Below are 26668 nucleotides of genomic sequence, written 5' to 3' on the forward strand. Positions count from 1 at the left end.
CTGGCTCCAGACTCTGTGCTGGTCTCCACGGTCTGGGTCATGTGACCCTGAGATGACGCTGTTGTCTCCAGAGTAGAAGTCAGGGAAGAGTGTGCTGGTGAGTGTCCGCCTGGTCCACCTGTCATTGAGCCTGTTGAGCTGACTGGTGTAACACTTCCCGTTTCAGGTGGTGACGTGTGTCCTGTGGTTCCTCCTGGGGTGTCTGTTGCCATCAGTGTCGTCGGGGCCTGTGATATTGTTGGTGATGTGCTGCTTCCACTCAAAGATATTGAAGTGTCACCAGGGGAGGCTGATGGTGTGGCCATTTCTGATAGTATGGGAGGTGTGTGGCTGACACTGGAAAGGGACAGAGTACTTGGTGTGTGAGACAAGGCCGTGTCCTGGGTCCTGCCATCTGTAGGTGTGTCTTCACTTTGGGAGGATGAGGGAGTGGATGTGATCCCAGCTGAGACACTGCTGGCTCCAGACTCTGTGCTGGTCTCCACGGTCTGGGTCATGTGACCCTGAGATGACGCTGTTGTCTCCAGAGTAGAAGTCAGGGAAGAGTGTGCTGGTGAGTGTCCGCCTGGTCCACCTGTCATTGAGCCTGTTGAGCTGACTGGTGTAACACTTCCCGTTTCAGGTGGTGACGTGTGTCCTGTGGTTCCTCCTGGGGTGTCTGTTGCCATCAGTGTCGTCGGGGCCTGTGATATTGTTGGTGATGTGCTGCTTCCACTCAAAGATATTGAAGTGTCACCAGGGGAGGCTGATGGTGTGGCCATTTCTGATAGTATGGGAGGTGTGTGGCTGACACTGGAAAGGGACAGAGTACTTGGTGTGTGAGACAAGGCCGTGTCCTGGGTCCTGCCATCTGTAGGTGTGTCTTCACTTTGGGAGGATGAGGGAGTGGATGTGATCCCAGCTGAGACACTGCTGGCTCCAGACTCTGTGCTGGTCTCCACGGTCTGGGTCATGTGACCCTGAGATGACGCTGTTGTCTCCAGAGTAGAAGTCAGGGAAGAGTGTGCTGTTGAGTGTCCCCCTGGTCCACCTGTCATTGAGCCTGTTGAGCTGACTGGTGTAACACTTCCTGTTTCAGGTGGTGACATGTGTCCTGTGGTTCCTCCTGGGGTGTCTGTTGCCATCAGTGTCGTCGGGGCCTGTGATATTGTTGGTGATGTGCTGCTTCCACTCAAAGATATTGAAGTGTCACCAGGGGAGGCTGATGGTGTGGCCATTTCTGATAGTGTGGGAACTGTGTGGCTGACACTGGAAGGCGATAAAGTGCTTGGTGAGTCAGACATGGCCGTGTCCTGGGTCCTGCCATCTGTAGGTGTGTCTTCTCTTTGGAAGGATGAGGGAGAGGATGTGATCCCAGCTGAGACACTGCTGGCTCCAGACTCTGTGCTGGTGTCCATGGTCTGGGTCATGTGACCCTGAGATGACGCTGTTGTCTCCAGAGTAGAAGTCAGGGAAGAGTGTGCTGGTGAGTGTCCACCTGGTCCACCTGTCATTGAGCCTGTTGAGCTGACTGGTGTAACACTTCCTGTTTCAGGTGGTGACATGTGTCCTGTGGTTCCTGCTGGGGTGTCTGTTGCAATTGGTGTCGTCGGGACCTGTGATGTCGTTGCTGATGTGCTGCTTCCACTGGGAACCAATGAGGTGTCACCAGGGGAGGCTGATGGCATGGCCATTTCTGACACTGTGGAAGGTGTGTGGCTGACACTGGAAAGGGACAAAGTACTTGGTGTGTGAGACAAGGCCGTGTCCTGGGTCGAGTCATCTGTAGGAGTGTCTCCTCTTCGGGAGGATGAGGGAGAGGATGTGATCGCAGCTGACACACTGCTGGTTGCAGACTCTGTGCTGGTCTCCATGGTCTGGGTCGAGTGACCCTGAGATGACGCTGTTGTCTCCAGAGTAGAAGTCAGGGAAGAGTGTGCTGTTGAGTGTCCCCCTGGTCCACCTGTCATTGAGCCTGTTGAGCTGACTGGTGTAACACTTCCTGTTTCAGGTGGTGACATGTGTCCTGTGGTTCTTCCTGGGGTGTCTGTTGCAATTGGTGTCGTCGGGACCTGTGATGTCGTTGCTGATGTGTTGCTTCCACTGGAAGATATTGAAGTGTCACCAGGGGAGGCTGATGGTGTGGCCATTTCTGATAGTGTGGGAGGTGTGTGGCTGACACTGGAAAGGGACAAAGTACTTGGTGTGTGAGACAAGGCCGTGTCCTGGGTCGAGTCATCTGTAGTTGTGTGTTGACTTTGGGAGGATGAGGGAGTGGATGTGATCGCAGCTGACACACTGCTGGTTGCAGACTCTGTGCTGGTCTCCATGGTCTGGGTCGAGTGACCCTGAGATGATGCTGTTGTCTCCAGAGTAGAAGTCAGGGAAGAGTGTGCTGTTGAGTGTACCCCTGGTCCACTTGTCATTGAGCCTGTTGAGCTGACTGGTGTAACACTTCCCGTTTCAGGTGGTGACGTGTGTCCTGTGGTTCCTCCTGGGGTGTCTGTTGCCATCAGTGTCGTCGGGGCCTGTGATATTGTTGGTGATGTGCTGCTTCCACTCAAAGATATTGAAGTGTCACCAGGGGAGGCTGATGGTGTGGCTATTTCTGATAGTGTGGGAGGTGTGTGGCTGACACTGGAAGGCGATAAAGTGCTTGGTGTGTCAGACATGGCTGTGTCCTGGGTCCTGCCATCTGTAGGTGTGTCTTCTCTTTGGGAGGATGAGGGAGTGGATGTGATCCCAGCTGAGACACTGCTGGCTCCAGACTCTGTGCTGGTCTCCATGGTCTGGGTCATGTGACCCTGAGATGACGCTGTTGTCTCCAGAGTAGAAGTCAGGGAAGAGTGTGCTGGTGAGTGTCCCCCTGGTCCACTTGTCATTGAGCCTGTTGAGCTGAGGTGGGTAACACTTCCCATTACCGGTAGTGACGTGTACCTTGTGGTCCCTGCTGGGGTGTCTGTTGCAATTGATGTTGTGGGGACCTGTGATGTCGTTGCTGATGTGTTGCTTCCACTGGAAGATGATGAGGTGTCACCAGGGGAGGCTGATGGTGTGGCCATTTTTGACACTCTGGAAGTTGTGTAGCTGACACTGGAAGGGGACGAAGTGCTTGGTGTGTGAGAAAAGGCCGTGTCCTGGGCCGTGCCATCTGTAGGAGTGTCTCCTCTTCGGGAGGGTGAGGGAGAGGATGTGATCATCGCTGAGACACTGCTGGTTGCAAACTCTGTGCTGGTGTCCATGGTCTGGGTCGTGTGACCCTGTGATGACACTGTTGTCTCCGGAGTAGAAGTCAGGGTGGAATGTGCTCTTGAGTGTCCCTCTGGTCCAGTTGTCATTGGGCCTGTTGAGCTGACTGGTGTAACACTTCCCTTTTCAGGTGGTGACGTGTGTCCTGTGGTTCGTGCTGGGGTGTCTGTTGCCATCGGTGTCGTCGGGGCCTGTGATGTTGTTGGTGATGTGCTGCTTCCACTGGAAGATGATGAGGTGTCACCAGGGGAGGCTGATGGCTTGGCCGTTTCTGACACTGCGGAAGGTGTGTGGCTGACACTGGAAGGGGACGAAGTGCTTGGTGTGCCAGACATGGCCGTGTCCTCGGTCGTTGCACCTGAAGGTGTGTGGTCACTTGAGATGGATGAGGGACTGGACGTGTTTGCCGCTGAGGGACTGCTCTTTCCAGAGATCGTATTAGCCGTGATAGTAGTGTTTGTTATTGTTGTAGAAGAATCTGCTTTCCCTGGAATAGAAATGAAGAGTGAGTCTCGAATATCTGAGTGATACACATTTCATTGAGTCTTTTGATGTAATTGGAGTAAAATATTCCATTTCATGGTGTGGTGTGTGTTTTGTGTTTTCTACGTTGTCGTTTGGCCTTTGCCATCCACTTTCTCACATTGTCAGATTGGTGTGTTGGGATTTGAATAGGATTGTCCCTAAAAATATACTTGGTAGAGTCTGTTCACCTATGAGGGCTAGAGGATTGTCACCTTAAATGTAAGATAGAAGGGCTTATGGGACATGAGATTCTACGCCCGCGAAACTGTAGAGTGTATAACTGCTTTTGCATATGTTCGTCTGTATATCATGTTGCTCCAGAATAAATGGCAATAAGTTTTAATTATTTAACCACGGCGATGATTTCTACTCACATAGATAACAACGAATCTTAAATGATACGGTAGTGAATGTTCGTGGTAGCATTTTGTCTCCATTAGCAATTATTTAAGAAGGATATTAATGATTAGTGATGGAGTTCGCCTCCTACTTTCCCAGCACAAATTTAGAAGCCATCACCCATGTGCTTCAGATTCAGATCATTTTTTTAAAGGTTTTATTTATTTATTCATGAGAGACAGAGAGAGAGAGAGAGAGGCCGAGACCCAGGCAGAGGGAGAAGCAGGCTCCACACAGGGAGCCCGACGTGGGACTCGATCCCGGGTCTCCAGGATCAGGCCCTGGGCTGAAGGCGGCGCTAAACCGCTGAGCCACCGGGGCTGCCCAGATCATTGTTTTATTTAAAATACACACACAGTTCATGTACTCAACAAATTTCAAATTGTCACACATCCTATACACACATTTCTCAAACACTACGAAGGAGACGGGAAGCCTTGTCTTCTTTTTACAGCCTCTTTTTCTCTCTTAATCCAGCGTTTATCCCTCTGGTGTCCTTCTCAGTCTGTCTCTTAATCTCATCAAAACTTTTTCCAGTTTTCTCCCCTACTGATAATCTTGTGATCTTCTTTTTCTCCTTCATTTCTCCCCATCCCCCCATCTGAAACATGCAAGATATTTACTGACGTATCAGAAGCTTCTCTGGAGAGCCAGGATGGGTAAATACGTTTGAATTTGTATGTTTGAATCCCTGACATCCCTAAATACATACACTGCCGACAGCAAACGTATCAACCACTTTAACTGTCTTGTTTATTAAGTATTAAGCATTTGGAAGTACACTCAGGAATACTAGAGAATTTAGGAGGACTCAAGTTTGAAGTGACTCCTTCTCTGGAATAATGTGGGTTTCTGTCATGGGGGTGGGTATCCTGTCTCCTATTCAATAGTGACGTTTATTTCATTTCACTCTCCCTGAGGACCTTCCTCATGAGTGGTCCCTCTACCTACAATCCAGAACTTTCCCTTCCTACTCTAATTTTTCTTTTTAAATAGGAGTGAATTCATTCTGTTTCCTTTCCAAATCATGTGGGTTCTTGAGCACAGGTCATCCCCCTTTCTACAAACCTCAGCAAGCTGTTTCTAAAGGCACCGCCACCCTACAATTGCCATCTGGGCCATGACCTGGGGCCTAAGCTACTTTTAAGATCAACAAAACTGTTTTTATGTTCTTTTTTTTTTTTTTTTAAACAATCTGAAGGGCAAAAAGTCAATGTAATTATAATGAATATGTAATAATTAATCCATCCTTGGCCACATTTGTCTTTAGTCCAATATGGTTATAAAATAGTTTTTACATTTTTTAGAAAGTGAGGGGTCCAGGATGGCACAAATGCCTAGGGCCCATGAAAATCTTTGTGTTGCCATTTATTCAGATGTCTCAATAAAAGTGTGGACTCATTGGTAAAGAGATAGGCATCATTGGAGTTCATTGATGACAATCTAATTTCATTTAATATTTTGCATTAGTTCAGTAACTTGAATTGTTTTTTTCTTCAAAAATATCTTTAGCTAAAAAAAAAATCTTTAGCTCCCCCCAAAAACATTTCCCCCATTCAGTTATTGAGATTCAACAATGAATCCAGTTTTCAAAATTTGAAGTATTTAGTTCTTTTGAAAACCCTTTCCCATTTACCAAGAGATGTTGTTCTCCTAAGTATTATGAAAATCAAGACTAAGATACTGCTCCTTCTTTGAAAAGAGTTCTTTTCTCCAAGGTGACAATAGCTAATTTCAAAATACTTACCTGGAAGAAGGAGATTTTTCACGATTAGCCAAATTCAAAATCCTCAAAGCATTGATAAGATTAATATTTAGAAGAAAGGGCTTTTCTACGTGGTTGAGGGCTCTAACATATATAGTCAGGACCCCAACAGTAAATTTGTCAACTACATATGCTAATTTTAAAAAATCCTGTAATGTGAATGTCCTTCTTAAATGAAAAAGACATCATCAATTTTTTCAAGAAGTTTAGAATAAAATTAAATTTTCGTATTTTTTATTTCTTTTGAAGTGGCCAGTCTTTCTTGCAAATATTTCTACCCTTAAGGCAGTCTGAGAGGTCCAAAAAGGTGAAGACCAGTTCTATCCTCATGGAGAATAAATAGTGCCTATGTAGAAGGAAGACATTCAGTCCCATAGCACAGTGTGCATCCCTGAATAGCGAGGCAGCACTGAGGCTAAATGAGGCCTCGGTTGGGTCTAGACAATAAAACATGCTTCATGTCGGGAGATTTAGACATGCCTGCAGGTAAACTTAGAGGAAAATTCTGCAACAAGACTAAGGGGTGGAGGTACAGGATTCCTACAGAGTAAGGCACCTGATCAGGACTGCTGCAAATTGTTACAAAAGAAAAGATTTCAGAAATATAACAACTCAGCAGTCTTCCTTATGAAGAGGAGGACAAGGTTAGACTAGAATGGTTACCAGACTGTTTTAAACTCCTCAGTGGGAGACAATGTTAGCTCTTGCAGAACTAGAACATTTTAAAAATAATAATAATTAAATGTCTACTTCCCCCCACCATCTTAAACATTTGTTCCAATCTAGCAGAAACCTAAGGAGTAAGTGTACATATTCTATCTCTCGTCATGTCATACAATGTTAATTTAATTGATCATGTCTATTTTTCCCCCAATTTATCTGGTAGGCAGGATATTTAAGTACCAAATTGTTCGGTTTAAAATATTTGTACTCCCACTAGTCACAGACAAAGCCTCAGTCAACCAGTAGACCCGATCATTCCCCTGAATTTTACCTTTCGGGACTTTGAGTCTTTTAAACCAAAGAAGAAACCCCAAAACATTGAGTCTTTTTGTGTGTTTTTTTTCTTTTAGGAACTTACTCTTTTTGGTTTTCATTAGCTCCCTAGCTGTACTCAAACATTTTTTTTTTTAACCTCAGTGTTCATGACTAGTTAGAGAGATGACGCTGGTGAATGTCATCAAAAAGACGTGACACGCTCCCTTCCCCCACTGACCCGTGAGCTGGACCTGGCGGCTCACAGGGTCCTCACCCCTTCCCTTGACCTTAGAATGTGGGTTTTGCTTGCCTTTCCCGCTCCTGGAGGCTGCTCCAAGGACAGCCTTCAGAGGGCGATGTAGTGTTGAAAACACCTGCAGGATATATGTGACTGAGCCCAATTAGGGCCTCTTTATAAGCTTTTAAGATCTGGCAGAAAGGGGGAGGGATCTATTCCTCTTGTTGCTGCCCAAGACAAGCCTGCATGTAAGTTCCCTTTACTATTATTAAAACTGCCACCTACCAACCCGGAGTGGCCTCCCTCTTTCTTGGGTCTCCTTCTGCCCTCTGAGTACAGGGGCCAGTTTCAGATTACACTTGGGAAGCTCCCAGGAGGGTCACAAACCAACAGATAAAGTTCACAGAAAGACAAACTCCCAGAGAAGAAAGTTTGAGTGCAGTTCCTGGAGTTGACTATAATTCCACCACTTTCTCTTCCTAAGAAAGCAATTTAGGGTCTCTTGGGTGCCTCAGTTGGTTGAGGGTCTGCCTTCGGCTGAGGTTGTGGTCCCGGGGTCCTGGGATAGAGCCTGGCATTGGGCTCCCTGCTCAGTGGGGAGTCTGCTTCTCCCTCTCCCTCTGCCTCTACCCTTCCCCCTACTCTTGCTCTCACTCTCTGTCATATAAATAAATAAAATCTTTTTAAAAATTAAAAAAAAGAAAGCAATTTAGACTTTCAGGTTAGTGAGCGTGATTATGAGTCAACTCTAATTTATTAAAATATAAGTGACTCATTTGCAAGCTCCTGTACTTTGTTAATAGTAATTAATGACAGGTGCCACACTTCTAAGCTGGTGTGGACAAATGCACAGGTTGAGCTCCAGAGCTGAGTTTGGGGGACCTTGGGTCCCTACTTAACACCCAGATAAGTCTACTTTAACTTTAAAAGGAGACTTCTTTTATTAAAAATAAGTAGATTTGGGATCCCTGGGTGGCGCAGCGGTTTGGCGCCTGCCTTTGGCCCAGGGCGCGATCCTGGAGACCCGGGATCGAATCCCACATCAGGCTCCCGGTGCATGGAGCCTGCTTCTCCCTCTGCCTGTGTCTCTGCCTCTCTCTCTTTCTCTCTGTATGACTATCATAAAAAAAAAATAAATAAATAAGTAGATTTGCTTATAGGACTTCCAATTCTATGCTTGAACCCTCTTCAATAAAGTTCCAAAATTTGGTTTCTCCAGATAAGGTTTAGGTTAGAAACATTCCCTACACAATTATCATTAATCTTATTTCATTTTCCTGAGAACATAAATAAGAGCATTCTCTATTATCTGACTTTGAGTCACCAGCCAGAAGCTATAGACATGCCAAACTTACTAAATTTATTATAGATTCTTGGCAATTAATATATTTTCGGAACTTGCATCACCTCTGTTAAAAATCAGTATTAGCAGCAAAAGTTTCATGATAGCATAGTCCAATTTTTAAGTAAATATTTTTGTTTGTTTATAAGTGATACAACTCCATTTCTAGCAATATGGCAGAAGAGATAAGCCTTTAATCACAAAACCTGCAAATGCCGGATAACATGTGAAGAGCTGAGACCAGAAGAAAGAAAGGGAAACCATCAGGGGCGAGGGAGCTGAAACCTGAGCTGGTAAGTCAGGACCCTTGCGGGATCTGCAGACCTTTGAGATCTAGAGTGTTGAGTGTTAAGGGCTCCATGGAAAAGGAGACACATTCTTAGATTAGGACACTGTAAACTGAATATCTTCTGCATCAATCTGTCACCCTTAGAGAAAAGGTGAACCAAAAAATCAGAAAGAAGAAAGGAAAAGAAAGCTTAATGAAGGATATAATTAAGAAAAGAATAGAACATAATGAAGCAGAAAGAATTTAAAATAGAATCAAAGCCAAAAGTTGATTTTTTTGAAGATACGCTAGACAAACTTTTGGCAAGGTGAATTAAGACAGAGAAAGAAAGAGAAAGAAAGAAAGAAAGAAAGAAAGAAAGAAAGAAAGAAAGAAAGAAAGAAAGAAAAAAGAAAGAAAGAAGAAAGAAAGAAAGAAAGAAAGAAAGAAAGAAAAAGAAAGAAAGAAAACAGAAAGGAAGAATATTGGGAATGAACATAACTTTGCAACTAAAAAAAAAAAAGAACAAACTAAACTCAAAGCCAGCAGAAGGAAAGAAATGATGAGCAGAGATACATGAAATAGAGAAGAGAAAATCAATACAGAAAATCAATAAAACCAAAATCTGGTTCTTTGAGAAGACCAGCAAAATTGATAAGACTGTAGCCAAGTGGACTAGGAAAAAGAGAGAGCAGACTCAAATTACTAACATGAGAAATGGAAGTGGGGAATTCTACAGAAATAAAAGGATTATAAGCGAGCACTGTGAACAGCTATACGCCAACAAACTAGATAACCTCCATGAAATGGTCAATGTGTTTGCTAGAAACATACAACCTGTCAAGACTAAATCATAAAGAAATAGAAAATCTGAATAGATCTATGACTTGTAAGGAAGTTGAATCAGTGATCAAAAATCTCCCAACAGGGGCACCTAGTGGCTCAGTGGTTGGGCATCTGCCTTTGGCTCAGGTCGTGATCGCGGGGTACTGGGACCTGAGTCCCGCCTCGGGTTCTCTGAGGGGAGCCTGCTTCTCCCTCTGCCTATGTCTCTACCTCTCTCTCTCTCTGTTTATTTATGAGAGCATGAATAAATAAATAAAACCTTAAAAAAATTCTTCTGACAGAGAAAAGTCTTGGACTTGATTGGCTTCTGGGGATTTCTACCAAACATTTAAAGAAAAACTAACACCATCCTTTTCAAATTTTTCCAATAAATTGAAGAAGAAGGAACACTCCCTAACTCATTCTTTTAGGCCAGCATTACCTTGATACCAAACCCAGATAAAGATACTACAAGAAACAAAAAAAAACCCACTATATCCCTTATGACCAATATTTCTTATGAATATTGTTGCAAAAGTCCTCAACAAAATAGAAGCAAACTGCATTCAGCAGCGTATTAAAGGATTATACACCCTGACTAAATGACATTTATTCCTGGAATGCAAGGAGGATTCAACATACACACCTTGATCAATGCAACATATCACATCATTAGAATGAAGGTGGAAAACAACAGTCATCTCAATTGATGTAGAAAATGCATTTGACAAAATACAACACTCTCTCATGATAAAAACACTTACTAAACTAGAAGCAGAAGGAAACCACCTCAATATAATACAAACCATATATTAAAATCCCACAGTGAACATCATATTCAATGGTGAAAGGCTGAAAGCTGTTTCTCTAAGATCAGGAATAAAGTAGGGATTCTTGCTTTCACCACTTCTATTCAACATAGTACTGGAAGTTCTAGCTAGATCAATTATGAAAAAAATAAGAAGAAAAAGAAAAGAAAAAGACAGAAAAGAAAAAAGAAAAAAAGATAAAAGGCATCCGAATTAGAAAGAAAGAAGTAAAATTATCTCTGTTTACAGATGATATGATCTTATATATACAAATCCTAAAGGTTCCACACACAAAAATTGTAAAACTAGTTAAGTGAATTCAGCAAAGTAGTTGATACAAGGTCAACACACAAAAGTCAGTTGTGTTTCTATACACAAATAATGAACAATCCAAAAAGGAAAGTAAGAAAACAATTCTGTTTATAATAGCATTAAAAAAAAAAAGTTAGAAATTAACTAAGGAGGTGAAAGACTTGTACAATAAAAATTACAAAATATTGCTGAAAGAAATTAAAGAAGACATAAATACAGGGATCCCTGGGTGGCGCAACGGTTTGGCGCCTGCCTTTGGCCCAGGGCGCGATCCTGGAGACCCGGGATCGAATCCCACATCAGGCTCCCGGTGCATGGAGCCTGCTTCTCCCTCCGCCTGTGTCTCTGCCTCTCTCTCTCTCTCTGTGACTATCATAAATAAATAAAAAATTAAAAAAAAAAATTAAAAAAAAAAAAAAAAGAAGACATAAATACATAAAAACAGCTCTATTAAGTTTAATAGACTTAATATTGTTAACGTGTCAGTACTATCTAATGTGACCTACAGATTCAATGCGGCCATCCCTGTCAAAATCCCAATGATATTTTTTTGCAGAAATAGAAAAATTCATCCTAAAATTCGTATGGCATCTCAAAGAACCCTGAACAGCCAAAGCAATCGTGAAAAAGAACAAAGCCGGAGGGCTCACATTTCTGATTTCAACACTTACTACAAAGCTACAATAAGCAAAACATTATGGTACTGGCATAAAGACAGACTTACAGCCCAGTGGAATAGAATAGAGGCCCAGAAATAAACTGTTGCACATATTGTCAAACGATTTTTAAAAAATATTTTATTTATTATTCACGAGAGACACACTGAGAGAGGCAGAGACACAGGCAGAGGGAGCAGCAGGCTCCATGCAGGGAGCCCGACGCAGGACTCGATCCCAGGACCCCAGGATCACACCCTGAGCCAAAAGCAGACGCTCAACCTCTGAGCCACCCAGGCGCCCCTTGTCAAAGGATTTTTGACAAGAGAACCAAAACTATTCAATAAGAAAAGGACAGTTTGTTTTTAAATAAACATTGCTGGGAAAACTAGATATCCACTTGCAAAAGAATGAAGTCAGGCCTTTGAAGAGGTATTTGTATACCTATGCTCACAGCAGCATTATTTATAACAGCTAGAACGTGAAAGAAACCCAAGTGTTCAAAGAATGGATCAGCAAAGTGTAAGTACGTACAATGGAATATGATTCTGCTTGAAGAAGGAACACAATCCCAACATATGCTGCAGCATGAATGAATATTGAAGACATTATGCTCAGTGAAATAAGCCAATCACAAAAAGACAAATATTGTACAAACTCCACTCATATGAATCATTTAGAATAGTCAAAATCATAGAGATAGAAAACACAGTGGTGGTTGCCAGAGGCTGGGAGGAAAATAAGGAGTTACTGTTTGATGGGTATGAAGTTTCAGTTTTACAGATGAAACAAGTTCTGGAGATATGTGGTGGTAACAATAGCAAAACAGTATGAATATATTTCTTGTTTGTTTTTAAATGTGTGATTTTTTTTTTTTAAGATTTCATTTATTTGACAGAACAAGAGAGCACAAGCAGGGGGAGCAGCAGAGGGAGAGGAAGAAGCAGGCTCCCCGCTGAGCAGGGAGCCCAATGGGGGGCTGGACCCCAGGACCCCAGGACCATGACCTGAGCCAAAGGCAAGATGCTTAACTGACCGAGCCACCCAGACCCTCCATCAAGAATATATTTGACGTCACAGGATTATAAACTTAAAAATGGTTAAGGCGGTAAATATCATGTATGTGTGTTTTACCATGATTAAAAAATAAGATGACTTGAGAAAAAATAGAAACCTGATATAAACTATTTTAAAATGAATAAGGAGTTAAAAAATAAACCCACAAACAGTAGGTCAAGATGATATTATAGGCAATTAGATAATTCCAAGTTTATACAAACTCTCCCAGAGCTTAGTAGAAGAGGGAATGCCCTACAAAGTAATTTTGTAAGGTTGTTATAACTTTAATGCCAAAACCAAAGACAGTATAAAAAAAAAAAACTATAGATCAATTAATCTCAGCAATAATATAGATGGAAATGTCCAAAAAATATATTAACAAGCCAAGTTCAACATTGGATTTATTTTTTAAAAAAAAATTCATCATGACTGAGCTGGGTTTAAGCCAGAAATGCAAAAATATAAGACTTCATTAATGTAAGTCATCATTTAAACAGAATCAAAGGGAATACATAATCATCACAACAGTTGCAGGAATAGCATATGACCAAATTCAATACTCATTCCTGGTAAAAATCCTAGCAAACTAAAAATAAATGTTGACTCTTAACCTGACAAAGGATGTCAATAAAAAAACCATTAGTAAATGTCATACTTGAAAATAAAATATTGGAAACATTTTCTTTAAAATTTGGAAAGAGTCCATGATGCCCAGGGATGACTACTTCTATTTGACATTATGGTGGAGGTCTAGCCAGTGCAATAAGACAAAAAAATAAGAATAAACAGGGACATGAAGGTATACAGAAGTTCTTTTTGGTATGGAAAGGAAGGAACACCCTGTGATCATTTGCAGATGATATAATTGTTTACATATAAAGCCCCCCTCAAATTTCAAATTATTAGCAAAGTTCTACATATATGATCAAAAATGTAAAAATAGCTGTATTCCCATACATCAGCAAAAGAAAATATTTTTAAATGACAGTGTTTATGATACTGTCAAATATAAAATACCTAAGATTAAATATTTTTTGTTGTTTTTTTTTAAATATTTTATTTAAAGGTTTTTTATTTATTTATTCATGAGAGACAGAGAGAGAGAGGCAGAGACACAGGAGGAGGGAGAAGCAGGCTCCATGCAGGGAGCCCAACGTGGGACTCGATCCCGGGACTCCAGGATCGCGCCCTGGGCCAAAGGCAGGTGCCAAACCAGTGAGCCACCCAGGGATCCCCCCTAAGATTAAATCTAATAAAATATTTGCTTAATCTTGGTGGACAAATTTATACCACTTCATTGCAATATATTAAAGAAGATCTACTCATTATTTTAAAATTGCAAAATAGAGATAATTGAAAGATCCACACCCCATAATATCCCTACCCAGACAACCACATTATTTTATTTTTATTTATTTAAATTCAATTAACTAACATATACTGTATTATTAGTTTCAGAGGTAGAGGTCGGTAATTCACCTGTTGCATACAACACCCAATGCTCACTATATCAAGTGTCCTCCTTCATGCCCATCACCCAATTACCCCATTCCTCCACCCACCACCCCTCCAGCTACCCTCACTTTGTTTCCTCTAGTTAGGAGTCTCTTATGGTTGGCCTCCCTCTCTGATTTTGTCTTATTTTATTGTTCTCTCCCTTCCCCTATGATCCTCGCTTATACAATGGAATATTACTCAGCCATCAAAAAAATAACACCTTACCATTTGCAACGAAGCGGTTGGAACTACAGGGTATTATGCTAAATGAGAGAAGTCAATCAGAGAAAGACAATTATCACGATTTCACTCATATGTGGAATTTAAGAAACAGACAACCACATTATTATGTGTCCTTCCAGCAGTACAAATCTTTTATGCCTCGGGTGCTAGTTCTTTCTCTCCTCCCTTTTGGAGGTGTGGCAGTGTTGGCTGGGGGCAGGGGCTGGTGAGCAGGGAGGAACTGCTAAGCCCACCAGCAAGATCTTAGGTATTGTAGGAAAAGTTCCCTTGCTGAGCTCTGGAGGCCCCTTTTCCCAACAAAGTCATTCCCTCCGCCAAGAACTTTCATTGCCACCATTCCCAATTCCCTGCAAATGGTGTGGCACCGGGGCAGGTGTCTCTCTGGAGCACTAACTTCAGTGTGCTTACTTAGCTCTAACCACCCCTCCGCAGATAATGAGAGCTCAAGGATCATGTTCACTCTGCTGGGCCTTTGCTTGTAAGTTTTTCCCTGACCTTCCTTAATGCTTGTTCCGTGTGTTGCTAGTAGGCCGGTGTGATAGAGTGTGTGTGTGCGTGTGCGTGTCCATGCCCCTGTGGAACACTGGACATTGCCTTTATACATGAAATAATATAAACGCTTAGACTGTTTCCAATGTGTCATTATTATAAATAAAGCTTGGATGACTGTCTCTCCGTATAATATTTTGTGGGTTTTTTTTTTTTTTCATTATTTCAGCTCATTTCCTTCACATAAATTTCTTAAGTGGACTTATTGGTTAATGCTGTTATAAAAACGTTCATGTCATTAATTCCTCCCGCCAAACTTCTTGGCAGAGAAGTCAGGCTAACCTACAGCCCCGTTAGCAGTATATGAGAGAACACCTACTTCCCAATACTCTCTCCCTTTGGAAAACATTTGTACTTGGTAGTACCCATTTTAAATCTTGTCAAACAGGGCTGTATCCTCCTTTTGAATCTTTGTTTAAAGGACTTGCCAGGGATCCCTGGGTGGCACAGCGGTTTAGCGCCTGCCTTTGGCCCAGGGCGCGATCCTAGAGACCCGGGATCGAATCCCACGTCGGGCTCCCGGTGCATGGAGCCTGCTTCTCCCTCTGCCTCTCTCTCTCTCTGTGTGACTATCATAAATAAATAAATAAATAAATAAATAATAACTTGCCAGTCCTGGGCTGAGTTGATGAGACCCTCCTGCTCCAGTGAATAGGAAAGCAAGTGAGCCCCTCCAGGCTGATAACTCAGTTTTATGCTGTAGGGAGGTAGGCACAGCCTTAAATCCCTAATCTGTTGGACTTGCTGTTAGGAGGAAGAGATTCGCATTAGTTATAGCAAAACTGCAGTAAGGTGTTTGTCTTTCACCACCATTTAAACAGTAAGTCTTAAGCCACTCCTTCAATGGATTAGTCAGCAATTTAGGAAAACAGTTCACTAAACTCGGGTGGGTTTTTCCTCTGCAAGAAATCCTGGTAGGGCGGAGAGCCGTAGAGGAGCTCTTTTTGGTTAAGAAAGTGGTTCTCAAAAGAGGGTGCGCCCAAATCCCTGGGGGAAACTTGTAGAAGTGTATTTTGGGGCCCACCACCAGAGTCTGATTCCTTACATGGGGTGCGGTCCAGGAATCTGTGCTTAACACATGTGCTGGGTGATTTTAATACCCATGATCTATGGACCACATTTTAAGCAACACCGCCCTTAAAATAAAATGATAGTATCTGCTCTTAAGATTTTTTTTTGTAAGCTAAAACCACCTTACTGAGGTTGTAAGGCACTGAAATTTGGATTTTTTTTTTTTTTTTTTTTTGAAATTTGGAGTCTTGATCAAGCTTGGTTCTCAGGACTCCCAGCCTTATTCTTGGTGCTCAAGGTTTGCTGGAATGAACAGATCTCGTCGTTTACGAGAGCACGCCCAGCTCCTCAGCTCCTATCGGATTGTTAGACAACCGAAGCCTGTCGTTCTCGCCCTGGCCAAATCCATGACATATTTGCAGAGCTGAGAGCTATGGATTTGACTGCGAAGAGCTGATATTTGAGAGAAATGGGTTTTTCCTCTCCTCCCCTCTCCCTCCTTTCTATATGACAATTCATCTTCTACATCACTGAAAAGACCATCTAACTTGATCTCCTACGTCCCAGAACCCTCTCCACCAGGAAACATCTCGGCCTTCACTAGGTCCCTCATCCTGCCCCAGACGATGGTCCGAATCTCTACCAAAAAGCTACACACACACAGACACACACGGACACACTCAGGGCCTTGTCCGATCCCCTTCTCCCTTCTCAGTTGGCTTAGCCCATCACTTCTCTCCGAGAGTCTCCTTCTCTTCTGCTGACAAACACATCTAGATTTCTCTTGTCCTAAAGTAAGTCCTTCATCCATCTTGTGTCCTCCTTATCCCCTATCATTTATTTCACGCATGAGCATCCTGAAAGACAGGTCTACACTCTCCATCTCTTTTTTATCATCTATCTACTCCTTACATTCTGCCCTCCACCCCACTCACCTCACCAAAAACAGTTTTAGTTTTTTCCTAAAAAGTTACTAAAAAAACACACACACACACACAAAAACAAAAACAAAAAAACAAAACAAAACAAAAACCTCCTTCTTCATCACCAAAAGCAATTTTCTTCAGTCCCTGTTAGTCTCTGTGAAATCTGGCATGATCCAACCATCTGGTCAACAAGTATTTATTGAGCGTCCACATCAATGTTCACCTCAGCCATTGTCCCCTTAATATTTGCATTACATTGTCTTCTTTGAAGCTGAACAATTCTGCTCATCCAACACTCTCCCCATTCCTTCTGCTCCCTGGGCCATTTCTCTTTTCTTCTCAGCTTCCAGATGAAGTCGGTCTTCTGGGTGTCCTCTCCAGCCTTTCCTTTCTTTCTACACTTTCTTTCTGGCTAGACTACATTTACTTTCACACCCTACAAATCTATAATTCTACCCTGGCTCCGCACCCGTTTTTCCAGACTCACCTTTCCAGTGATTTCCTGGCTGGCCTGTCAAATGCAACAAGCCAAACTTTTCCTCAAACTGTTTCTTCTATCTTCCTTAAGTTAATTGTAACATCAGTCCCTCAGGTACTCAGGACAGAAACCCCCTGAGTCATCTCTGATTCCATCCTCTTCCTTGTCCCCAGCATCGGTTTGGCACCAACGATCATCTCTCTGAATTATTGCTCCCATCGTGGTCTCTTGTTCACTTTGCTGCGTTAACCTTATTACTCTGACCGATGCAGCAGCCTCTAACTGCTCCTCTTGATTGCTCCACTCCCTGCCTTCACCAGCTGCTGGCTTGATCTTCAGCTATGGGAACCACAAAGGAGCCTATCATCACTTCCTTAGCAGGGATCTTTGAGAGAATGCCTGTATTACCCTCCCTGGAAGGCAGGCGCTTGGACCCTGAGGGCATGGGTCTAATTGTCTTATCAGGGTCGTGGAGACTAGTGACTGGAATCGTTCCTATCATCCTCTCACAACTGTGATAAGAAAATCAGGATCCTGAAGCATGTGTCCTTAGGGGGAGGCCTTTTGGTTCTGGCTGATTCTCATCTGTGGCTGAGAAGCGTGTTCAATAGTCTTGTCCTTAGGTCTATCTGTACTGTAGAGTGCTTCCTGTAGGGAATGCCCATTACCAAGACGTTTCTGTTGGAGACATTATCTCCTCTTTGAGTTCTTGAGTGTCAACTGACTTGTGGCTAACTGGTCCATACAGTTGGGAATAGGGATTTCTTTTGTACTTGTCTCACTAGGTACGTTTTGACTCTATAAATAATAGAGTCAAATATTTGATGCCAAATATTTGTATTGTGCTTTATAGCTCCTTTTAGTTAATAGGACCCCATTTCACAAGAGAGGAAACTGAGACTTGGAGAGGCTGAGTGACTTGCATGCCTTGTAAGTGGCAAGGCAGAGGCTCAAAGGTAAGAGTCAAGGCGGGGAAACTGTGAGCTGTTGTTGAGCAGCAGGACTGTCACCGAGGGCACGGCCTCTCCAGTTTGGGCTCTTCTAACCCTTCCTCAGGAGAGCTGAAGTAAGGGATGGAGAAAAGATGACTGCCCCGCCCTGAGTCCTTAGTCTCCCACAAGCAGAGTGGTCTGAGCCCTGGGGGAACTCAGCACATTTTCAGGGGCAAGTGATGTGACACCAGGTTATTTCTGCCAATTTTCCTAGTATCTCCTTTTCTGTGATGATGTCAGTGAGTTACAATGGTTGTTGACCCCTTGGGGTGATAAAACTACTGTCAGAAGACCCAAGTGTGATATAGCCTAAGGTGGATAGTTTAAAAGAAGCTCCCTCAGAGGAGGAGCCTGCATCAGGAGCCAGTGGGAGCACCAGGGCTGGTACGAGGTAGGGCGTTCCTCACTTGGAGTCCTGGAACCCTCCACGGGTCTCTTGGCTACCACTGCAGGGAGAGAGCTCTCAGCAAAGCAGCTATTAAACTGCGTCTGGTGGGAGGTATCTAGCCCTCGTCTGAGTCCTCTCAGGGCTGCAGGGAAGGCAGAGGTTGATGGTGTTGATAGGCACTGTTTCTGCGGCCCTCTGGTTACTCCACAGGTATAAGGAGGCGGTGGGTGTGCTGTTGACTCAGCTGAAGGAGTGGTGGCCGCAGTGGTGATGCTGATGGAAGATAACATTCCCACACCACGGTAAATCACTCCTTAAAGGGAAACAAAGCCTATGTCTTACATGTGTGCATTGTGGGCAGAAGTTTATTCTTAGTGCCTGCTCTGTTTGTCTTAAGTTATTCCTGGAACTGGAGGTGAGGAACCCATGAGCCATATCACCCACAAAGTTTCACTTTTCTGCGTTATTTCCTGATTGCTGGGACTCTTCGCCAGGCTGTGCCTGGGGCCGTGTAGAGCTCAGGAAGCACTCAGCTGTGAGGACAGCCTTGCAGAGAAAGTTGACTCACGAATGGGCAGCAGGTGCCCTGAAAGCTATAAAGAGATCGGCAGAGGGAGGCAGGACCCCCTGCCTTGCCTCCCTGTTTGGGAGCCAAGAGCCATCTCATCTGTCAGCCGCAGCATGGGCGCAGCTCTTACCCTCATGGTGGTAACTGGGCTTTGGGTGCTCCCTCAGCCCCTCTCCCGGAAGAAGAATTAGGTCATGGAAACTGTTGTTCACACACAGCTGGGTCTGTGCTTCTCAGAATTGAAGACTGGCGTTCCCTCAGAATTTCTTGGTGACCAAAGAGTGAAATTTCTGAGCAGTTCCCGGGCTGTGGGGGATCTCAGTGGTTAGTGTTTAGGAGCTGGAGAGTTCCCAGAGCTGCCCGCAGGGACCTTGTGTTGGTATGAGATGATAGATGTACAATGGCTGTTGGAGCCATGGCTGAAGGGACTATGACAGGTGACAATGGAGGCGGTAGCTATGGTTTGTGTTTCTACTTTTATTTTAGAGGAAACAGGAACTGTGACCAGTATCGGATCTGTTGAGTAATTTCCTCCATTGTTCCTAGAATTCGAGATGAGGAAAGATGCTAACTCAGAATGTCCTTAGGATTACTGATCTTACGATACCTTCAGCACCTAGAATAGTGGCTGGCTTACAGAGATCGCTTCATAGATATCTGTTGAATAAATGAACTCATGTGTCCCCACCCCCTGGTCTTTGGTTCTTTCAGCTGAGGTTTGGAGAGAGTGTGAGGAGGTACCTCACACTCACACTGTCATAGTCACAGTGGTCCCAGGGCCAAAAGGAGGTTAACGCGATGGCTGCAGCCTGGGAGGTTGAACACAACCGTAGCAGAAGGTGGCCAAATTCCTGAGGGCAACCCTAGACTAGGAGGGGTGCCTGCCTCGGAGGGGAGCCAGGGAGAGATGAGCTCTAAACCCAAGCCTAGAGAAGAGGAAGGGGTGGGGAAGAGAAAGCCAGAGCTGTGCTTGTGAACATCTGGTCGAAGCTGGATTTTGACACTGCTTGGCTAGGTTCTGGAGCTTCTGGGATTTTCACCAGGGTAATCTTGGTGCTGCTACACGGATGCTGGCAGAAGTTAGGTCAAATGACCTGTGATGGCATCCAAGGTGGAGTGACACCTAGTTGATAGGTATTGTTTGTAATGTGACTTCAATGGGTATAGTCAGAAGGAAAAGATAAAGTTCTTGTCTTGGAGCCAACTGTGAAGGGCAGATTCTAAATTTTTTTTCCCCACAGTCATTGTCATTGACCTAAATGTTTGAGATCAGCTCAAAGGAGGTGGCTCCTGCTAATAAGGGAAAGGAGGGAGATGCCCGAGGAAGCTATAATGATGTCAGTTATAGTCATTGTCAGCAACTTCAATACCTCAGTTCCCTCAGCTCACAGGTCGGCTGGTCTTTGACTCGGGGAGAACGCAATGAAGCAAGAAGCAAGATTGTAGTAATTACTATGATTTAGCGTTTGCTTGGTTGCATTAGCTGGGGCTCCTCAAAGACATGAGGAGGGTGATCTCCCCAACTGGGTCCTTTCTGGGTCTGACATGGACAATTAACAACAGAATCTGATCAGGCCAGGGAGTGGCTAAAAGTGTGTGGGTTCTAGAGTCAAGCTGACCAACATTCACTGTGCGACTTGGGCAAGTTACTCGACCTCTCGGAGGCTTGAAATCCCTGTCTGTAAAAGTGGGATGATGGTAGATAACAGGCCAATGTGTGTGATGCACGTGAAATGCTCCGCTCAGTACGTAAGCTCAATAATGGCACTTGGTGCTGCCCCTTATCTTGGTCATTACGAAGTTCTGAGCTCGTGGCGAAGGCAGCAGTCTCTGTGACTTACTGGTGTTTCCTCTTGTCTGTTCCCTTCCAGATCAGCTCTGCCACGGCGCCTTCTGCCTGGACTCTTGCAGCCTGCGGTTAACCAGTCACCCATTTCACCCTTGTCCACTTCCAACCCATTTTCCTCTACTCTATTCAGAGTAATCACTCCAAAATTCAAATCTGACTATGTCTCTCCTCTACCTGAAACCCCTCACTGTCTGCCCCTTCTAGTTTCTTAAAACCCACAATCCGCTCCATGGCTCACAGGCCCTGCGTGCTCTAGCCCGTGCCTACCTCTCTCAGATCCTTCCGAGTCAAGCCTTCTCCTGCCCCTGTGCATCTTCCCCTGCCTGGCTGGTGCTTCTTCACTCCCCTGCCCCCATCTGGCTTACAACTCAGCCTTCTCCTCTCAGCTCAAAGAGCAGCACTTGGTCAGAGGCCCTCCTGGACTTCATGATCTAAATGAGGTCTCCCTATCTTACTCTTATCAGATTACTTGTTCAATGTGATACCACATTTGTAGTTGGGAATTTGTCTGTAACTATTTTATGTCTTTCTGCGTATTAGATCTTAGCTCCAGGAGGCTGGGCCCTGTCTGTTCCGTCCCTCACTGTGTACACACAGTGCTGCTCTAGAACAATGTTGGGCGCTCCTTAAATAGTTTAATTAACAGATGTATGAACAGACAAGTGAATGAAGGAACGGACGAATGGATGGATGAATGAATATCTCAACAGGGTTGTAAGCACTTCTATTCCTCCTCACTGATGGGCTGTGCTGGTTTGTAAACGGTTTTGTTATGCGGTGCAAACCCAGTAGATGAGGAGTCAGGAAATTTGGATTCTAGTCCCAGTTGCCCTACTTACTGGCCGTGTGACCTTTAAAAAGCTTTGGAGGCAGGAACGACACATGACTTATTCATCTTTGTGTCTAGAATGTTTGGCATGAGTAGAAGTTCAACAAGTAGATGAACAACTGCAAAATCTTTCCTACCCTGAGGTCCCCAAAGCCCATTGCCAACAGGACTTTTGGGACTCAAGCTGTTATTTTAGTGGGGAGCATATATAGAGAGAGGATATCTATGCAGACCTTAGAAGCACACACTGGAACTAAGCAGGGCCCTCTGTTTGAGCAGGGCCGCGATTGTAGAGGCCTCATGCACATGCACAGACCCCCAGTTCCCGGGGCCTCTTCAGAGTCTCAAGGAAGATGCCGAGCATCTGGACCCCTACAAAGTGCCAGCAAATGGAGTTCGTTTCAAGTCATCTCCTCAGCGCGGGGCTGGGGAATAGGCACACGGTGGCGACGAAGTGTCTGCTTGCCCTGAATTCCACCTACTAGAAGGAAAGACAAACAATCGAGGAGAAAGTTTGCAAGTACGAGGAGAGACACCTCTAACGTCTTCAGTCTTGGCCTTCAAAGAAGTGGCCCCAAGAGCCACATTCTGGGCCGACCTGAAGCATTTAGGGGTGTCACAAAACCAGGGAAGAGACCGCACAACCACTTGCTGGAGCACATAAAAAGCCAACTGCCTCTTGGCCTCCTGGTAATGAAGACAATCACTGGCACGTCAGACACTGCCGGGACAGCCTCGGCCCCCAGGGCCACGGCCAGGAATCGAGGCTGGGGAGGGGATTTCAGGACAAGGCCCCGAGAAGCAGCGCCCTCAGCTCCAGCGGGCGCTCTGGCTGACGGCAGAGCCGGCCTTCGGGGACGCTCACGCAATGAGCCCCATCCGACTAAGTCACACCAGCCTTTGCAAACCCACAGGAAAGACCAGGGTGGCCTTTCAGAGGCTCAAGAATGCTTGGATGAATGGAAATGCCTGAGCCGATAGAGATGTGCCTTCCCCTCCTGGCTTCGCCCTCCTCACCCCCAAAGTCCCCAGCCCTGAGCCGGAGCAGTCCCTTCTCCCAAACAAGATTTCTACAGCTCTTCCACTTTACAGCAGACACTACCTCGTTGTATCCTCACCACGATGCTTCCCACTTAACTCATTTTGCCAATAAAGTCACCAACCTAAAGGGACTCTTCTCGTGTCCCCTGGGCTGCCTAAGCGGCAACATTCACTCAAGGTTTTCTGATTTGAAGTTCCTGCTCTTTGCTGTACATTTTGCTGAACCACTGACCTAAATTTGATCTATCTTCTTACTAGGACCTCTTGTTCAGGGGTTCTCTCCTTTTGGGTGTCCCCAAGCACAGCGAGAGTTTCCTGGGGTGGGAGTGGGGGAGCAGATGGCTTGTGCCCTTGGTGGCATCTGGGTAGGCCTCTCCCAGACTGCCAGACAGCCTAGAGGTTCTCTGAAAGAGGGAGAGCAGGACACCCTGCCCTCCGGGCCCTCTGGGGTCCTCCGTGACGGCGGTCTCCTCTGGCCTGCACTTGAGGCAGCCCGGTAACCTCCCAGTAATGGCCCAGGGCAGGGCGGTGGCCCCTCGACTACTGGGACACTGATAGTATTGGAAACTGGGTTTGAGTTTGACCCAGTTTCCTCGCCGCAGGGTGTGGGATTAGGCTTCTTTCCAACACATTCTCAGCGGGAGCCACTAGTCTCCACTGGGCTTCCATCAGCTCCCTGCCCAGCCCACCTCTGTCCACCTTCCTTCTGCCCTTTGACTTTTGACAGGCAGGGATTTTCCTCCAGGAAGTCCTTACTACTGCAGCTTCTCCATGGAAACCGCAGGGCTTCCCCGCCTGCCGGACACACGGCTGGGCCTGGGCCACCCTCAGCATCAGGGCCGGAAACAGGCAGGTCGGGCCCCTTGGCGGGGAGGGGGGGATGGGCCTGACCCGTCTCCACTTGCCCAGAAGCTCCCTGGGCCCCCGGGGGCTAAGTACCGTCCTGGTACCGTCCTGCAGAGACTGTTTCCTCCCTCCCATGTCCCCCAGTGCTCAGTCAAGTGCCTGGGCCAGCACTTCCCACCCCACGCCCCCTTCCTCCCAGGTCCGGCTCCGTCTTGTCCCCTCAACAGTGCACAGGCCCCAGCACCCAGGCCGTCCCTGTACCTCTTGCGGGTCCTCAGCTTCATGGTCCTTTACTCCTTCTCTTGCGTGTGCCCCGTGGCCCCCGGGGCTGTTCCTGCCCACCCCCACCCCAGTTCCTGCTCTCTGGGCTTTTCTCCACAAACTCCCTGGCTCCTCTTGTTCAAGAGACTCCTGAGGCAAGGCTAAGTGCAGAGCTGGGGCTGAACACTTTTTCTGTTGACTTCACATCCCAGGATAGCAAAACTTTAAGAACTCGGGAATCCAGAGGTCATGCCACTCATCACCCTACTTTTTATATAGGGGAACCTGAGCCTGGAGAGAAAGGGGACCAGAGGGCCCGGACATAGCAACCAGATCAGTTAGTGGCACGGCCAAGTCTGGGCCCCAAGGCCCCTAAATCCAAGTTACCATCTCCCCATTGCCTAAGGCCAATGCCTAAGGTCACTTACTCCTAAGTGGCTGGTCACCGCAGGCCCTGCAGCCTCCTTCTGGCCCTACTCTGAGCAGGCTGGCTAGGGACCAAGGGGGCCTGTGGGGGGGGGGGCGGCTGGAGGGTCGGGGAGGCCGTAGCTGTTTCACTTGCTCTCAGCCAAGCCCTGACGCATTTCGAGGAAGGCAGGACACTCCTGCACCAGCACCGCGTCTCCTACCAGCTGGAAGAGCACATTCCTTCCGACCCACTCCCGAGAAAGGAACCCTTGGGTGAAGGCTTCCCCAGGCCCCACTCCCGAGAAAGGAACCCTTGGGTGAAGGCTTCCCCAGGCCCGTCGAGGAGGGGAACGAGCTGTCATTATTTCTTTGATTTGGGCTTCCGGCCCCTCATCCTCTCCAGACCCCCAGGGCCTCGCAAAAGACCCTGACACCCACCCTCTGGCCTGGGGTGCGGGGGCGGGAGAGGGGCTCGGCAGGTGGAGCCCCCAGCCCCCAGCCGGCCCTGCTCCCAGGCCCTGCTCCCAGCGCCCCGCCGGCTCCGCTCACTGGAGGGAAGGGGCGCAGAAGGCCAAGACCAACAGCGGCCTGTGCACCCTGCCCTGAGGGCAGCAGCCGGAGGAGGCTTCTCAGTCCCAGGTCAGGGGCCAGAAGCCAACGGCTGGGCGCCTCAGCGGGCCTCTGTCCCGGCCTGGTGGCAAGCCCGCTGCCTGTCCCCTTCTGGGCCTCTCCCTCCAGGCCTGCGGTCTCCTCCGCCTTTCCCCTTCCCCTCCTCTCTCTCTCCTCTCTCCTCTCTCCTCTCTCCTCTCTCCTCTCTCTCTCTCTCTCTCTCTCTCTCTCTCTCGTTGATTCCTCTACTTCTCATCTGTCTTTTCCTCTGACTCTGCATCTTTTTTTTTTTTTAAGATTTTATTTATTTATTCATGAGAGACCCAGGGAGAGAGGCAGAGACACAGGCAGAGGGAGAAGCAGGCTCCACGCGGGGAGCCGGACGCGGAACTCGATCCCGGGACCCCGGGGTCACGCCCTGAGCCGAAGGCAGGCGCTCAACCGCTGAGCCCCCCCCCCCCAGGCGCCCCTGACTCTCCATCCTTTTGCCAGTTTTCCTTCATGTCCCATCCTCAGCCTTTCTGCTTTGTCCTGCCTCCCTCCTCCGCTCTCCCGCCCTCTCTGCGCTTGCCCCTGCCGCTCTTTCTCCCACAGCACGAACCCTGTTTCCCCAAGACTGCGTGGCCCCTGAGCACCGCCCTGCCCCTCGCTGTCCCCACACCCCCTTTGCTGGGTCTTCACCGGCCTCCCGCCCCCATCTCACCCCTCGCCCCTCCCGCCTCCCCGCCGGCCCAGCACCCCACCACCCCCCCACCCCCCAACCCCCCCCCCCCCCCCCCCGGCAGGCAGCCATCCCCTGCCCCAGGTGCATCACTCACCCCGGACCACGGGCCAGAGGAGGCAGGAACACAAGCAGCTCAGGAACACCCAGGGGACCCTCTGGCCCCGGGCCCCCCTCATGGTCCAGCAAGGATCCCTCGGCCCGGCCGGGAAGCTCCGCAGCACACAGCAGGTGTGAGGAGCAGAGAACTGGCGGCTCAGGCCGGGGACAGGTGTATTTCCCTGAGGGGCCGAGTATCAGGGGAGGAGGACAAAAGAAGGCGGGGCCCCCTGCCAGTCAGCCCCGCCCGGCTTTTCTTTCCTCAATCTCTGCCTTTCCCCCACCAGGAAAAAGAGAAAACCCTGATCCACCTATTGATCTGCTCCCAGGCAGCCTGAGCTGCTTAGGGGGACGGTGGCAGGGGCAGCTGCGGTCAGACCCCCGGGCACACTGGCAACGAGTGGGCCACCCTTCTGCCTGGAACCCGGGGGCCCTCCTGTCCGTCCGCAAGGGCTGCCCTGTCCTGCCAGGGCTTCGGGCTGCTACCGAGGGAGGCAGCCGGGTGGTTTCAGAAGAAAGGGAAGGGGAGAACGGAGAACACGGGGGCCGAGAGGGAGTGAGTTTGGGGCTGTATGATTTGGAGAAGGGTGAGCTTTGAGGAGACCCTAAGGCGTCTCACAGGCAGTGAGGGGACAATGCGGGCTGAGAGGTAGGCGCTGGAGATGCCCTGGATGCAGGGGCACCCGGTGGCTCAGTCCATCAAGCTCCTGTCTCTTGGTTTTGGTTCAGGTCATGATCTCAGGGTCATGAGATCGACCCCCCAGTTGAGTCCCACTTTGAGCCCTGTGCTCAGCACGGAGTCTGCCTGAGATTCTTTCCCTCTCTCTCTCTCTCCCTGTCTCCCCCACTACCCTTGCTCACTCTCTCTTGCTCTCTCAAATAAATAAATGAACAATAAACAAATAAATGAAAAATAAATAAAAGAAAGAAAGAAAGAAAGAAAGAAAGA

At 46.8% G+C, this 26668-nt stretch overlaps 2 protein-coding genes across 2 annotated transcripts; both read right to left on the bottom strand.

Moving 5' to 3' along the window:
• Positions 1–11: 11 nt before the first annotated feature.
• Positions 12–1256, bottom strand: LOC140597852 (uncharacterized; the record flags this gene model as incomplete). The annotated part of the gene is made up of 1 exon (XM_072748538.1): positions 12–1256. A coding segment is annotated over exon 1 (1206 nt), but the record flags the coding sequence as incomplete, so codon positions are not given.
• Positions 1257–1530: 274 nt separating this feature from the next.
• LOC140597853 (uncharacterized) lies at positions 1531–25832 on the bottom strand. Its single transcript, XM_072748546.1, has 3 exons — positions 25718–25832; positions 2034–3715; positions 1531–1626 (listed from the first exon to the last, which is right to left on the bottom strand). Exons 1-3 carry the CDS (start codon positions 25797–25799, stop codon positions 1531–1533), a joined length of 1860 nt encoding a protein of 619 aa, XP_072604647.1. The 5' UTR covers positions 25800–25832.
• Positions 25833–26668: the final 836 nt, after the last annotated feature.

Source organism: Vulpes vulpes, chromosome 1, assembly GCF_048418805.1.
Source record: "Vulpes vulpes isolate BD-2025 chromosome 1, VulVul3, whole genome shotgun sequence".
NCBI classification, from domain to species: domain Eukaryota; kingdom Metazoa; phylum Chordata; class Mammalia; order Carnivora; family Canidae; genus Vulpes; species Vulpes vulpes.